General features: G+C 41.9%; 1 protein-coding gene across 5 annotated transcripts in view; it reads right to left on the bottom strand.

Moving 5' to 3' along the window:
* Positions 1–15,935, bottom strand: part of ofcc1 (orofacial cleft 1 candidate 1) — a 186,107-nt gene that overhangs the window by 159,448 nt on the left and 10,724 nt on the right. For 4 of the 5 annotated variants that reach the window (XM_035756693.2, XM_035756686.2, XM_035756703.2 and 1 more), the window contains 6 exons: positions 13,731–13,844; positions 11,348–11,437; positions 9,358–9,569; positions 7,897–7,986; positions 7,476–7,555; positions 6,254–6,383 (listed from right to left, as the gene is read on the bottom strand). In XM_035756693.2, the coding sequence (XP_035612586.1) occupies positions 6,254–6,383; positions 7,476–7,555; positions 7,897–7,986; positions 9,358–9,569; positions 11,348–11,437; positions 13,731–13,844 (716 nt within the window). The remainder of the gene's footprint in view (positions 1–6,253; positions 6,384–7,475; positions 7,556–7,896; positions 7,987–9,357; positions 9,570–11,347; positions 11,438–13,730; positions 13,845–15,935) is intronic. The other variant, XM_035756714.2, reaches the window with a different exon arrangement.

The following is a 15,935-nucleotide window of genomic DNA, read 5'->3' as shown; positions in this document are numbered from 1 at the left end:
ATTTATTACAATATCCTCTTTCTGGCCTACAAAGCCCTTCAGCACCCCTTACCTCTCAGACCTTCTCCTCTACCAACCCACATGCGCATTCCGTTGCACCACAGCACCTTGACATCCCCAGGTCGAAGCTCCAGAGCTTCGGCAACAGGGCCTTCTCTAGGGTTGCTCCTAGGCTCTGGAACTCTCTCCAGCCATCCATGACTCTGAGACCATCACTATCTTTCAGGCCCTCCTAAAGCCCCACCTATCTGACAAAGCCTACCCTTAAGCCCACCCCCCCACCAAATACACACGAAAATAAATACACTAAAAAGACACTCCTTTCTTCATCATACTGGGTAGCACCTAACCCAAACCCTTACACTACCCATTTTCTCCACACATACAATGCATATGCTCTTGACTGTGGTCCATATCAGGATCTTGATATGCTAATTAAGGACAACTTCTGATGATTATTTGAGTTTTGAGGATATGCTCAATAATTTGACAAATATTAAATCCATATCATTCTTTCAGACACTAGCTATAATTGTTGTATTCCCTCTGGATAAAGGTGTGCGCAAACCGCAAGCTAAAAGCAAGCACTGTAACTGGTAACCTAGCAACAACAATCACATATTTTCTGCTGTGGAGTTCCAACTGTAATTTCTGAATTTGTCCTACACAAATGAGTGCATAAACAGTGTGTGGTCGAACTGACAACTGGAGAAAGAAAGAAGTAACTCAAAAGAAGTTAATGCTACAGTGAGTAGCTAATTTGAGATGTTTTATTTATCTTAGTAACTAAAATGACGAAACATTAGCTAATTTGTCCAGCACACAGTAGGGTAAGCTAGCTAATAACTCTACCTACATGTACATATTGACCTCAATACCAGGGCTCCCGCACATTGACTCTGTACCAACACCCACTGTATATAGCCCCGCTATTGTTATTTACTGCTGCTCTTTAATTTTGTCATTCTTATCGCTTACTTTTTTGTTGTATTTTCATAAAACTGCATTGTTGGTTAAGGGCTTGCAAGTAAGCATTTCAAAGTAAGGTCTACTACACCTGTTGTATTCGGCGCATGTGACAAATATAATTTAATTTGATGTGTGGGGTAAATGCTAACTGGTAGCCTAGATAGCTAACAAATAACGAAAATGTCTAACCTTCTGGGAAAAACATTTTTACCCCCTATCAAGCCTCAAGGTGTCAGCTAATGTTTTAAAACGTTTAGTTGCATTTTGTATTACTTTTAATATAAACTAGCTAACTAACTTAGCTAGCTAGCAACTTGGCTAGCGAGCTAGCTTGTTCCAGTTAGTTTTGCTACGTTTTGGTATGGTTTTGTGAAATGACAATATTTTCAAAGGCTATGTGACCTAAAAAAAAAGTCAACTTCCCACAAAGAAAGGAGGGAAAAAGGGCTACCTAAGTATGGCTCCCAATCAGAGACAGCGATAGACAGCTGTCCCTTATTGAGAACCATACCCAGCCAAAACATAGAAACACCAAATCATAGAAAACGAAACATAGAATGCCCACCCCAAATCACACCCTGACCAAACCAAATAGAGAAGCCTGGAAGCCTGTACAGAATAAAAAATATTCAAAAACATGCATCCTGTTGCACTAAAGTAATGCTGCAAAAAAATTGCAAAGCAATTCACTTTTTGTCTTTAATACAAAGTGTTATGCTTGGAACAGCACCAATACAACACATTGCTGAGTACCACCCATATTTTCAAGCAAAGTGATGGCTGCATCATGTCATGGGTATGCATGTAATTGTTAAGGATTGGGGAGTTTTTCCAGATAAAAAAACAAATGGAATGTTGCTAAGCACAGGCAAAATCCTAAAGGAAAACCTGGGTCACCCCACATAGCTTGGTTCCTCTCTAGGTTTTTTCCTAGGTTTTGGCCTTTCTAGGGAGTTTTTCCTAGCCACCGTGCTTCTACACCTGCATTGCTTGCTGTTTGGGGTTTTAGGCTGGGTTTCTGTACAGCACTTTGAGATATCAGCTGATGTACGAAGGGCTATATAAATACATTTGATTTGATTTGATTTGAGTCTGCTTTCCACCTTTCAGCAGGACAATGAACTAAAACACAAGGCCAAATCTACACTGAAGTTGCTTAAACAAGAAGACAATGAATGTTCCTGAGTGGCCGAGTTACAGTTTTGATTTAAATCTGAAAATGCTTGTTTAGCAATGATCAACAACCAGCTTGACAGAACTTGACAGAAAGATGCTTCTGCAAAGTATTGACTCAGGGGTGTGAATACTTCTGTATTTCATTTTCAATATGTTTGCAAACAATTCAAAAAAACAGTTTTCACTTTGCCATTGTGGGGTATTTATTGTGTGTAGATGGGTGTGAAAAAAATAGAAGAATTTTATAAATGTTCAATTCAGGCTTTAACAACAAAATGTGGAATAAGCAAGGGGTATGAATACTTTCTGAAGGCACTGTATCTATCTAGTACAGAAGCGCAGAGAACCAAAAAAGTTTCCATGGAAAAGTGCATCCTGGTACCTAGTTATACATTAATATTCAAAAACATTAAGCATACAACAAACAATATACAGTGCATTCGGAAAGTATTCAGACCCCTTACACATTTTGTTATGTTACAGCCTTATTCTAAAATGTATTTACACACAATCTACACACACAATATCTAATAATCCCAAAGCAAAAACCGGTCTTTAGAATTTTTTTGCAAATGTATTAAGAATAAAAAACTGAAATACCTTATTTACATAACTAATCAGACCCTTTAATATCAGACTCTGAATTGAGTTTAGATGCACCTTGTTTCTATTGATCATCCTTGAGATGTTTCTACAACTTGATTGGAGTCTACCTGTGGTAAATTCAATTGATTGGACATGATTTGGAAAGGAACACACCTGTCTATACAAGGTCCCACAGTTGGCAGTGCACGTCAGAGCAAAAACCATGCCATGAGGTCGAAGGAATAGTCCGTAGATCTCCGAGACAGGATTATGGCAAGGCACAGATCTAGGGATTGGTACCAAAATATTTTGGCAGCATTGAAGGTCAAAAATAACACAGTGTCCTCCATTCTTAAATGGAAGAAGTTTAGAACCACCAAGACTCTTCCTAGATAGAGCTGGTCACCTGGACAAACTGAGCAATTGGGGGAGTAGGGCCTTGGTCAGGGAGGTGACCAAGAACCCGATGATCACTCTGACAGAGCTCCAGTGTTCCTTTGCAGAGATGGGAAAACCTTCCAGAAGGACAACCATCTCTGCAGTACTCCACCAATCAGGCCTTTATGGTAGCATGGCCAGACGGAAGCCACTCCTCAGTAAAATGCACATGACAGCCCGGTTGGAGTTTACCAAAAGTCACCTAAAGGACTCTCGGACCATGAGAAACAATATTCTCTGGTCTGATGAAACCAAGATTGAACTATATGGCCTGAATGCCATGTGTCATGTGTGGCACCATCTCTATTGTGAAGCATGGTGTTGGCAGCATCATGCTGTGGGGATGTTTTTCAGCGGCAGGGACTGGGAGACTAGTCCGGATTGAGGCAAAGATGAACGGAGCAAAGTACAAAGAGATCCTTGATGAAAACCTGCTCCAGAGCACTCAGGCCCTCAGACTGGGGCAAAGGTTCAACTTCGAGCAGGACAACGACCCTAAGCACACAGCCAAGACAATGCAGGAATGGCTTGGGGACAAGCGTATGAATGTCCTTGAGTGCCCCAGCCAGACCCCGGACTTGAACCCAATCAAACATCTCTGGACAGACCTGAAAATAGCTGTGCAGAGATTCAACCTGACAGAGCTTGGTACAAATACCGGTGTACCAAGCTTGTAGCATCATACACTAGAATACTTGAGGCTGTAACCACTGCCAAAGGTGCTTCAACAAATTACTGAGTAAAGGGGCTGAATGCTTATGGAAATGTAATATTTCAATTTTTTTCATAACTTTGCTGAACCTGTTTTTGTTTTGTCATTATGGGGTATTTTGTGTAGATTGATGAAGAAAAAATAGATTTAACCGATTTTAGAATAAGGCTATAATGTAATAAAATGTGTAAAAAGATACTGCAGGTCTTGAATTATACAGTCAGCTACCCGGGAGCTAGACAGTGGCGGTTGACCAGAAGCCTAGGGGACATATCCTGGTGTTATTCACCTACCACAAAAACAAACACATGTCCACAAACAGCACAGGGATGACAGTTCAACACACAGTCACCTTATCTTAAACCATCTATTATATTCAAAAATATAACTCAATTTGCATGTTCCGCTCTCTGATTGTTGCCACTCTACATAAACGGTGTATACTGGTGGCACTATTGGGATTCACCTACCCAGCACTGTGTGCCTGGCAGTGTTGCTTTTTGACTGTTAAAGGCCCATATTAACCATTTGGAACACACACACACACACATGTAAAAAGATACACACCCAGCGCCACGTGCATGCCGGTGCCTGGCAGTGCCCAGCGCAAAGCCACCCTCAGAGGGTGTCTGACGAGCCCTGCCGTTATGCCCGGCAATCTCCTTGCTGAGCATCTTTGCATACGCCACAACACAAAACAATTTAGGCAGAAGTGAAATTAGTATAATTGGTGGTAAAGCGGTTTAGCCCACACATCGCACATCCAGGAGGTTAAGTCTCTAAGCCCCCACACTGCTGAGGGAGAAAGAAAGGGTAAAAAAATAACAATAAAAACTTCACAGCACACCAGTGTTAATTTTTCACTATATATGTCTTTAGAGATTGTTATTATTTGTCTCTCATGCATGGACCGGTAAGTGTATGGCGGAAAGTCAAGAAATTCGGGAAGGTAAAAGGCAAAGTGAGCCAATTTTCCATATCAGAAGGTGGTTTGTTTGCCCGGAGCCTTAGTTGTGCCTAAAGTGCCATAACATTACACCACTCCTACAGATGAGATCAAAGCATTCAGCCACGGATCCTCAGCAGCTTTTTTTGGCACGCAGCGCGTCCTTCGCTGAAACATCTTTTCAAGGTTCCTACATTGACTGCTCCACAAATTGAACTCTTTAATACACAGGAAATGCCACATACAAAAACATATTTTCTTTCTAAGTATAGCCTAATATTCGGAGATTAAGCTTTCTCGTTAATTATTTTCATTTTAATTAGTAAATCTTAATTAACAATGAACATTTACCCTTAAAAATGTTGGCTTCGGAATGAAGGAAAGGGGGGGGAGAAAACGAGTGAATAAATATGACAATCTTTTTGGGACCTCCAGGCAGGATTACTGATGCAGGCAGACTTAGTTATTAAACACGTTCTAAATTAAATGCCTCCATGAATTTTGCACAGAAATATATTTTCATAGTTTTGCATGCCAAATGTGACATTTTATATTTTAGATTCATCTGCCGCAGTAATTTTGGAAATGTCATATAAACAAAGATTTTGTCATTTACCAATGGAATTACTATGCATGGCAGGTTGGCCATTGCTTTTCCTGGCTGTGCCGGTTGTTTCAAGTCAGCAAGCCATAAAAAATCTTTATCTCTCTGAAACACAGCAATTTGGGAGATAATCGAATGGTGACTGGGGGGCAGAAATGCCAGTCTGAGGAATTATACCACAATCTCTCCCACATTTACAACCTTCCTCAAAGCGAGTTGTCACCCTGGCAGGAAGGGCTGATAGAAGATTCATTACATCTCTAAGCCTGCATGGTGGCAGAGCAGCCTCATCCCCAGCCTAACAACAGCACACTCCTACGGATGCTAAGGCTGCTGCCTGATGCTGCTCCTTCCTCCTCACTCTCCCTTCTTTCCCTTTCTACTTTCCTTAAGACACCAGACGGCTTTTTACACACTGGGGGATGAAAAACATCCTAAATAAAGGAGAAAGAGAGACGGCGGTTTTTCCCAGTGTTCCATGGTAAACACAGGGAAGCCTTTTATGTTTGTGTGTGTGTGTGTGTGTGTGTGTGTGTGTGCGTGCGAGTATGCTCACACGTGCATGAGTGTGCTTGCAAAAGAGACTCTGCTGACAGATTCCATTCACGGCAGCAAGGATTTCATATAATTACATCATTTGACTTTAAAAAAAACATTCCTCTATCTGTTTCTCGGGCCACAAACATATTTTGCGAGATATCATAATTTCTTCTATGGTTGAACCCTGGTGGAAATAAGTCTCCGATATAGAAGTGGTACTTCCTGTTGATGTGCCATGTTACTTCCTGTGTTTATGTCTGATGGCTGGGTTAACAGATCCTACCTGCCAGCCGAGGCCTGGCTCCCTGGCCCACGGTGATTCTGCTGCTGCGGAGGCTTCTGTCATCTCGCCGTATTTGGCGATCACTTCACCTTTGCGCTCCCTCAGCGCCTTCAGCAACTGGCTCTCTGCGCTGCGAAACACAAGTGGTAACCCTGTTAACCAGCCACCTGCATATTGTGCTCTCTTGTTCCCACTTTGTAGCCAACAGCGGAGAATCTAATAACGCAACAACAAACACTTTCCACTTTTTCCCCCCTCCCTCCCTCTCTTTCTCTCTCTCTCTCCTCAGCCCGCTTGGCCTTTCAATCTTATCTGGGGTAATGTAATAAACTGCTGCTACGCTCCGTCTCCCAGCCACCTCTCTTAATTCCTCAAAATAAAGCAATATCATAGGCCCGCCTGCTAAAGTGGATAAGATGGCTTTAAAGTAAGAATAATTCAGCAAATAAATGCTCATCGGTGCGGCATCAAAGCCAGCCACCAACTTTATTTTCTGCTCGCCCGATCAAAAGTATTACATGTGCTTTCGTCAGTTAACAACGCAGCAGAATGGGGGCCCTCTCCCTAATGAAATTACTGTTAAATCAAAAACAGTGAAAGGAAATAAATTACACATAACAAAAAAAGAAAGTCAGCTTGGCATCCCGTTCCCATTCTAGAGAATAGGAGATCATTTCTCATTGAATCTCAGAAAACGTAGCCCTAGGTGATGTGTATTAAAACCTCTCATGTCTAATAGCCACCCACCAATGATATCAGAAGGAATTTGCAAGGGCCAAGGCTGCGCAGAGAAGGTCATCGTTGCTAAACTCAAACGGTATTCATCTGACAGGCATGGTGTCCAAACCAACACCCATAGTAAACAGTGAGCACAACAGGCTCATGTAGATTCTCTTGATTTTTTTCTGTATAATGTCAGGCTGGATGGTAAGCCATAATTACAACAAAAAAACTCTACATGCTATTATATCCTTTGGGCTGAGGGAGGAGATGCATGATTCCAGACTGATGTGGATGGAACACAAACTGATGCTCCTCTGAGTCCAGTGACACGGGCAGATTTTCATGCCTCACAGCCTTTTACCCACAATGCATTGCAACATAGAGCCCATATAGGTTACAGTCACATTACATGTTTTCTCAAATGGCAGCTAAATAAATATGGTGAACGTTCTGTACAATGAATGCTTATTTCATTCATGTAACATTAGTGGAAACATACCGTTGGAACGCTGCATACAGCCTGTCTTGCAGTATCCTCTCCTGTTGGTCACAGTCTCTGTGTGACTGGGCCTGGGGTTCCTTTGAAAGAATGAGCCAACTTTTTGTCAACATGGGCATTTTGCAGCCAGTAAAAAGAAATAGACTCACAAAACAAAAGCATGAAGACGTGATACTGATGAAATAGTGCATGACTTGAACTACAACCATTTCACTGAGATTTCTCTGGCTTTTATTACTATAACAGCTTCGATTACATGTACAACTCTATGACACAGTAAGAGGAAGAAGATTAAAATGCCTCTCAGCGAACCTGGCACAATGTATTCAAATCATCCCAGTAATACTAACAATACAACTTCAGGAAATATAATTTTACATAGCACAAAGTAATCTTTCCCTTTATGGACACAGCAAAGTACCTTTGCATTTCCCCTTAAGAAGGACATTAGTCTTTTCTTCCTCACCCACTCATTTTCCTGAGACATCCCTTCTCTTTGAAGATGTGTATCCTGCCAAAAATAAAATCACACACTTAGTGTGCATCCAAAATGGCACCCTGCGTAGGCCATGGTCAAAAGTAGTGTGCTAGAGAATAGGGTTTCAGACACACCCTTAGTTTGGCTTAGCTTTGTGATAGGGAGGTGTAGTGTGAATTAAGTACACAGCATCTAACTCTGAAACAACGTGGTAATGCAATCTGCAGGCAATCAATAGCAGCCAGCCTGGAGCCTACAGACATGTAACGGGTTGATGAATCCTTCCAGCCGGTACCATTCAGTCAGCAAGTTTACACCGCTATTCAGTCGCATTGACACTGTTAAATGACAGCGTCTCGCGAGCAACCATGAAAGCTTTTGTGTGTAACAAACGGGAGAAAAAAGTCCTATTACTTCAAAATAGATGAGGAAATCTCCGGTGCATAGCCTAATGTTCTTTCAATGAGAAGTGGGCACAAACAGTTGGGGAGTGAATACACATTATGATAGCATAAAACACTGAACCCCGCTAGTATACAATATTACGTAGATGGAACTGATTATCAATACATGAAACGATGACTCAAGTCTTACCATCACAAGATCTATCCATTTTTCACTTTCCTTCCATATTCTTGGTGTTAATTTGGAACTCCTTAATTCTTCTTCCCTTTCAAGTCAGATTACAGCTATAAATATACTGGATAGTTTTTTATTTTCTGTTTAGATATGCGTTAATGTTTGGGTTTGGCTACCTCAATAGCGCTGAACAATGAAAACCCCATGTTCCTGTTTTCACCCCATTTTTTGACTGATGGAGTATCAACACTCATTTCATAAGCTTCTTCAGATCTTTATGCTATTTCACAAAATCCCCTTCTCCCAAAACAAGAGGTGGGGAGAAAAAATTGTCACGCTCTATTTTTCCTGAAAAGAGATGGTTGACAAACCAAGGCGGAAATCAGGCTTCAATGACAAATGCATAGTAATGAATAATCCCAAAAACAACAAACGCTAACAAATTAATAGTTTGGACGATATCCTATTTTCACACACAATGTATGATACGATCAAATAGGCAAATCTGGGGATCGAGATGAATCGAATGGGCTTTAAGAAACTTACAATTCATCAAAGTTACATAAAAATAGTTCAGAGTTCGGTGCATAAAAAGAGTTCAATCTGAAAGTTACATGAACTACATTAGGAACCAAATGGGCAACTTTTAAAAGGGCCACTAAAAAAATAATTTTAAAAAAGGAAGCACAACACAGACAGAAATGTCTGTGAGGGGCGGGAAGCGAAGCACCCAGTGTTGTCCATTAGGCGGAGTGTGTAATGGACATGGCTCATGTGCTGGTGAATATAGGAGATGACATAGATATTCCTCTTTGTGGCTCTGACCTGTTCCAGTGAAAGGCTGCCAAGCGTGATCATGTCAGGCAGCATGCGCTCCCTTAGCTGCTGAGCGTAGCGGGGGATCACCTCTTCTTCCCCTTCTTCCACTGCCGCCATGAAGCGCCCACGGCCTGCAGCACCGGCATCGACACGCAGCGTTGGATCACCGGCCCTCACCTTCCACACCTCTTCCTCCTCCCTGTGGGCGAGCGCCATACCTGGACACACAGGGGAGTGTGTGGAGTTAACACACACACACGCAGATGGATGTACACACACACATACACAACACACATGCACGCACACACATACTGTTATGCACAAGTAGTAGACAGTTTAGATTTCACATGCAAAGTACCAAACACCATCTGAAAAATTCACTTGCCTGAAACATTATTTCTTATAAGCACCGGCAAAAAAGCAGGACAAACTCACATCTTACACTCCACTGACCATCTATGTCCATGTCAATGACATGTTGTAATAGTGTGCATTCAGTGTGGATCTGGATATAAGGCAAAGCCTTGACTAATGTCCATCACTAAATCACCACCAGTGCTACTGCAAGTCTCCTACAGTACATCAATGAATTGTTGCTGGTGGATTAGCCTAGCTAGCTTTTCAAGAGGCCACTGATGCAGCACTTTCTCCATAAAAAGTCTGAGGTCAACAAACAGACTCAACACAGCTCCAAGATAGAAACTGCCACTATACCCACCACGTATCGATGTTTCTAAGTTTGGTCTCAAAATTCTGAGGGAGTTTATTGTGTTGCAATACAGGGATAAATATTAAGCTGGGCTGAGAATGCTGGCTTCTGTGCTCTGGTCATCGTTGGAAAGTAAACAAGAGTAGAACTATGCCTTTATCAAAGCTAGATAGTTTTCTGTTACAAATAGAGGATGGATTCAACAGTCAAACGTATCTTCTACGCTACTGCATAGCCACGTTAATAGTGATTATGAGGTATTGTTAGTGCCCCTTATAGGTAAAGACAACGTGTGCAGTCCAATGTGTGAATCAGATGAAGTCAATCAATGCCTAAAGTGATTATTTTCTTCTTTGTCAACCAAAGAGATACAATATTTCAAGAAGTAAACAGATGAGATGACAACCGCACTGCGGGGGATTTATCCAGGAATCCCTCCGGAAATTACTTTTACTGGACCTTTTCCATTTCATTAATGTTCTGTTTCTTTCTCCTCGTTTTGTTGTGCGTGTGCTTTGTGCACGACTGTAAGAGAAAGAGTAAACCCTGCTCCAGTCACAATGCATCAGGATCAGGAGGAGAGAGAGAGCCTGCCTAGTCAGGCTGCGGCCTATATCGGTGGGAGGCATCCATAGAAAAGCATAAGGTGATTGTCTTAAAGTCTATTGTGGTTTACCGGAGAGCTCTGGCAGTCGATGCTGTTGGGCGCTTGCAGTGCAGGCGAGAGAAGGGCTCTGCCTGTGCCTATTGCATAAAACTGTTAATCCAAGATCCTCTACTTTTTTTTTTACCGGATTTCATGTACATTCTGAGACAATGGAAGGGCCTGCTAATCTCACTGCTACAGCTAAATCCATGACAATGCCGAATAATACAAGCAGGCAAAATTCTTCCATGTTCGAGCAGGTCTAAGCCCATCACTTCTGCACTGGAATTACAACAGAGATGCGTCATGTCAACAGGAGCCGGTGCGACTGTCTTGTCTCCCCCCCAGAACAATGCCAGCTTAAACCAACCCCAGTTTCCCCCTGTTTGGGTACATATTCAAATGAGTCTTCTGTTAATGGGAAAAGGCACGCCTACTGCACCACAATAGGCCTGTGCCTGGAAAGCTAGGAACAAGTCATTCTACTCTGTGTCCCTTTAAAGTGTTCTTTGTTCTGTCTGAAAATAAACAGCATGTTTTCGATTGAGCAGTTGCCTGCATATTTACTCTATAGTCGCAGTTGAATCATTTTGGAATTTGTTTTACATGTGTTTTTAGGGTCTGGAATGTTGAGAACATACCTGGTAACTCTATGATGGTTATGTCGTCGTCAGCGTCCAGCATTTCAGCCATTTTCTGATATAGGCCCTTTTCATCTTGGTTCATTATTTCTACAAATCAAACAAATAATGTCACATAAAATGTCACAATCTCCTGATAACTATTACTTCAACTCAGAATTGCTCGCTTCTTTTTCAAATCGAACTATACTGAACAAAAATATAAATGCAACATGTCAAGTGTTGTTCATGTTTCATGAGCTGATATAAAAGATCCCAGAAGTTTTCCATACGCACAACTTATCATGACACAAAGCAAGACCCAGATGCAGACACAGGGGGCAGATGGTTGGAGTTTAAGATGTTTAATAATCCAAAAGGAGCAGGCAAGAGAATGGTCGTGGACAGGCAAAAGGTCAAAACCAGTTCAGAGTCCAGGAGGTACAGAGTGGCAGACAGGCTCGAGGTCAAGGCAGGCAGAATGGTCAGGCAGGCGGGTACAGAGTCCAGAACAGGCAAGGGTCACAACTGGGAGGACTGGAAAAAAGAGAATAGCAAAGGCAGAAGTACAGGGGAAAAATGCTGGTCGACTTGGAACATACAAGACGAACTGGCACAGAGATATACGAAACACAGGGATAAATACACTGGGGAAAACAAGCATCACCTGGAGGGGGGTGGAGACAATAACAAGGACAGGTGAAACAGATCAGGGTGTGACACAAATAGCTTATTTCTCTCAAGTTTTAAGCTTAAATGTGTTTTACATCCCTGTTTACATCCCCTGAGCATTTCTCCTTTGCCAAGATAATCCATCTATTTTACAGGTGTGGCATACCAAAAAGCTGATTAAACAGCATGACCATTACAGAGGTGCACTTTGTGCTGAATGCCACAGATGTCTCAAGTTGAGGGAGCGTGCAATTGTCATGCTGACTGCAGGAATGTCCACCAGAGCTGTTGCCATATAATTTAATTTTAATTTCTCTACCATAAATAGCCTCCAACGTTGTTTTAGAGAATTTGGCAGTACGTCCAACTGGCCTCACAACTGTAGACTACGTGTGTGGCATCGTGTGGACGAGTGATTTGCCTATGTCAACTTTGTGAACAGTGTGCTCAATGGTGGTGGAGGGGTTTGAGTATGGGCAGGCATAACGAATACAATTGCATTTTATCGATGGCAATTTGAAAGCACAGATACCGTGACGAGATCCTGAGGCCCATTTTCGTGCCGTTCATCTGCCGCCATCATATCATATTTCAGCATGATAATGCACAACCCAACGTTGCAAGGATCTGTACACAATTCCTGGATGCTGAAAATGTCCCAGTTCTTCCATGGCCTGCATACTCAGACATTTCACCCATTGAGCATGTTTGGGATGCTCTGGGTCGACGTGTACGACAGCGTGTTCCAGTTCCAGCAAATATCCAGCAACTTCGCACAGTAATTGAAGAGGAGTGAGACAACATTCTACAGACCACAATCAACAGTCTGATCAACTCTATGTGAAGTAGATGTGTCGCGCTGCATGAAGCAAATGGTGGTCACACCAGATAATGGCTGGTTTTCTGATCCACGCCCCCACCTTTTTTTTTTAAGGTATCTGTGGCCAACATATGCATATGTGTATTCCCAGTCATTTGAAATCCATAGATTAGGGCTTAACGAATGTATTTCAATTGACTGATTTCTTTATATGAACCATAACTCAGTAAAATCTTTGAAATTGTTGCATGTTGGGTTTATATTTTTGTTCAGTATAAATACATGTGTGCTTGAAATTACACATATTTGTGCTTGAAATTACATTCAAATTGTCAAGTCTAGTCAATATATATGCAAACATGCAAAACATTCTCATTCATGGGGTAATAGCAAATGGTCAGGTAGGGAATAACATTTCTACAAAGGTAATGAAAAAGGAGCAGGAATATGCCTCTTAGGTTGATTGGCATCATTTGATGGGATTGAGCTTTAGGACTCCTTTGATATTACAAGGAAGTGATATCCAAAAGATACAGGTGAAATGGCTCCTCTGTTAATAGCCATGTTTCATTATAACATGCATATTACTTGACTCCCAAGAGCATGGTTTTAATAGGCATGGGGGGGAGGGGGTGCAACTATTGATATGGCTCTGTCTGGTGTCTGTCATTTGATGGGAGCGCAAGAAAAGCTGGAGCGAAATTAAACTGACCAATGATACGTGACCTTCATCAATGACAACGAGCTGGATACTAACACACTGTCCTATGTATGAGCCATCTCGTGGACCATCAGTAGTAAATGTATTTACATAGTACCGCCCCTGCCGTCAGAAACTGGCTGGCAATGAGTGATCTTTCTCACCTCACTTTAATGAACTGAGGAGAACTATTATGATGAGAAATGGCATACTTAATTCCAGCTCATCTTCTGTGCCGACCTCCGCCATCCCGCACTGCCTTGGGTTGGTTTCCTGCACCAGCGCTGGGTCAAAGTAATTTCGGGCACGCTCATTTCCTGTGGAAACTACGCCAGAAGAGCGAGAGAGAGTGAGAGAGGAGGAGGAAGGTGGGAGTGGTGGAGCGGCAGGTTGGTGGAGGTCAGTGTTTATTAGAAGCATATGAAGCAAAATGTTAATTTTGAAAGCCACACTGTTGAGGCTGGCCAGAGAGCCAGCGTCTGCTACCTGATAAGCCCTGGCCGGTCAGTCCGTTCACATGAGTGCGGCTCGCCGGGGCCCAGTGGAGCTCTGGGGCCTAATTAGCATGCCGCGAAAGGTCACACCAGGCAATCTCTTAAATACGATTGCCATATGTTACTTGTGTTCAAAAGGAACTAATGAGAAACTGTACAAGCGAAAAGTACCTGGAATTTCAAAGACAATACCCCTCTAAATGCTCTGGGGTCGGCGGTTGGGAGAACCCGGTCGGTTTGGGCCGAGTAAAGGCAGAGAAGGAAAATAACTTAACCCGTGTCCCATTGACTTCTTATTAGCAATCGCTGACCTATGTGCATCAAAGCTGCTCTGCTACAATTTATGGGAATCCAGCACCTCAAGGGGTGTTTCTAATAAAACAGGTACACCCCACCGAGTTGCTTTCTTAACCTGAAATCATTCTCCTGGCTTGAATATTTCACAGACTATATCCTCAATCTAAATTGCTTTACTTGTATTACTCGGTGGGGCTAAATGAAGAGGTGTGTGTAAAAACATTTTTGCACACAAGGATCACATTTATATTAGAGGGAGAGGATCAACGCTGGGATGCATAAAAATGTGGAGTAAGTGTGTTTGCATAGGACCTCTACTCTGCATAGGACCCACCCACCAAGAGTTCTTTAGGCTTCTATTTGTGTTTATGTAATATATTGTACAAGCTTTTCTACATACCTTCCTCACTGTTGAACGCCAGTTACAAATTGTCAAATAGAGACACTTATTAGGCTGGAGTCCTGTATATTCATTGCTGCACTTATGAATTTTAGTGATACCATAAATTAACTGTAAAATTCACAAGTAAGTCCCTTTACGTCGTAAACACAGTTTTAACAATTTTGCTGCAATAGCTTTGAGGTTATGAAAGCCTTTTTTCAATCTACATTTGCATAATGGCGGCAGCTCTCAAAGATCTTGCCTTTGAATCATATCTTTGATTTACCTAAATAGTCTGGCTGTCCTCCAGTTCTTCGCCTCTAATAAAAATAGCAATTCCCTGTTCTTACATGCAAGCTATCAATAACCCACACTACTTCTCTCCATTCAAATCTACTGTTAACAGGCAGTTTTGATGAAAGATATTGAGGATAACCAAATAGAAGTGTCACAAACATGAGAGAGCTGCTGCTTGCATCTATTATATAGAGGTACAGGCTCTACAGACTGTTGCTATGTGTGTCAGTGCACTGGCAATGGGATTTAATATATGCCTTTTTTGAATATGAAAATAACTGCAGTGCCTGTTGGAGAAATAGACCACATGTTTGGTTGCTCTATTTCAATTTGTAATTAAATTTTAGAACTCTAAATTTATCAAATACATAGGATCGTATTCTAGACGTAATGTTACATTTACTAGGGGGAGGAAATGACATAAATATCAAAACAAAATCAATGACAATTGTAGCATTGCTTACGATACACTTCTGTAGAAATAACGTTTTATCTCAGTAATGCACATATTTTATTAGCCCTACATATAAATGTACCATTTCTAAAGAAGCCTTGATCCATAACTGATGAGACTACTCATTCATTTAGAGCTCCTTCAACTATAAGGTATTTTTTCAGTGTTAACTTTGACACACATTGAAAGTCTTGGGGGCATGCACTTGCACACATGCACACACAATGGCAGACACACACACCACACCATCCACACGAGACACATCCAATGAGAAGGTTTCCCATGAATGATTGATTTCACACAGGGGGCCTCAGAGTATTACTGTTTCTCCTTTTTCTTTCTTTCTTTTTTAAATAAGTGCAAGTCATAAGATATCTCCCTGACAACTCAGAGACGTGCGGGGCAGATGCTATCGATTTAATCTCTGATGAGAGAAGACTTCCCTGGGATTCATAAAAGCCCTGCTCCCTGCCTGGCGTGCCAATGGGTGACA

Source organism: Oncorhynchus keta, chromosome 4, assembly GCF_023373465.1.
Source record: "Oncorhynchus keta strain PuntledgeMale-10-30-2019 chromosome 4, Oket_V2, whole genome shotgun sequence".
Taxonomy (NCBI): Eukaryota; Metazoa; Chordata; class Actinopteri; order Salmoniformes; family Salmonidae; genus Oncorhynchus; species Oncorhynchus keta.
This window is presented reverse-complemented; position numbering and strand designations above follow the sequence as displayed.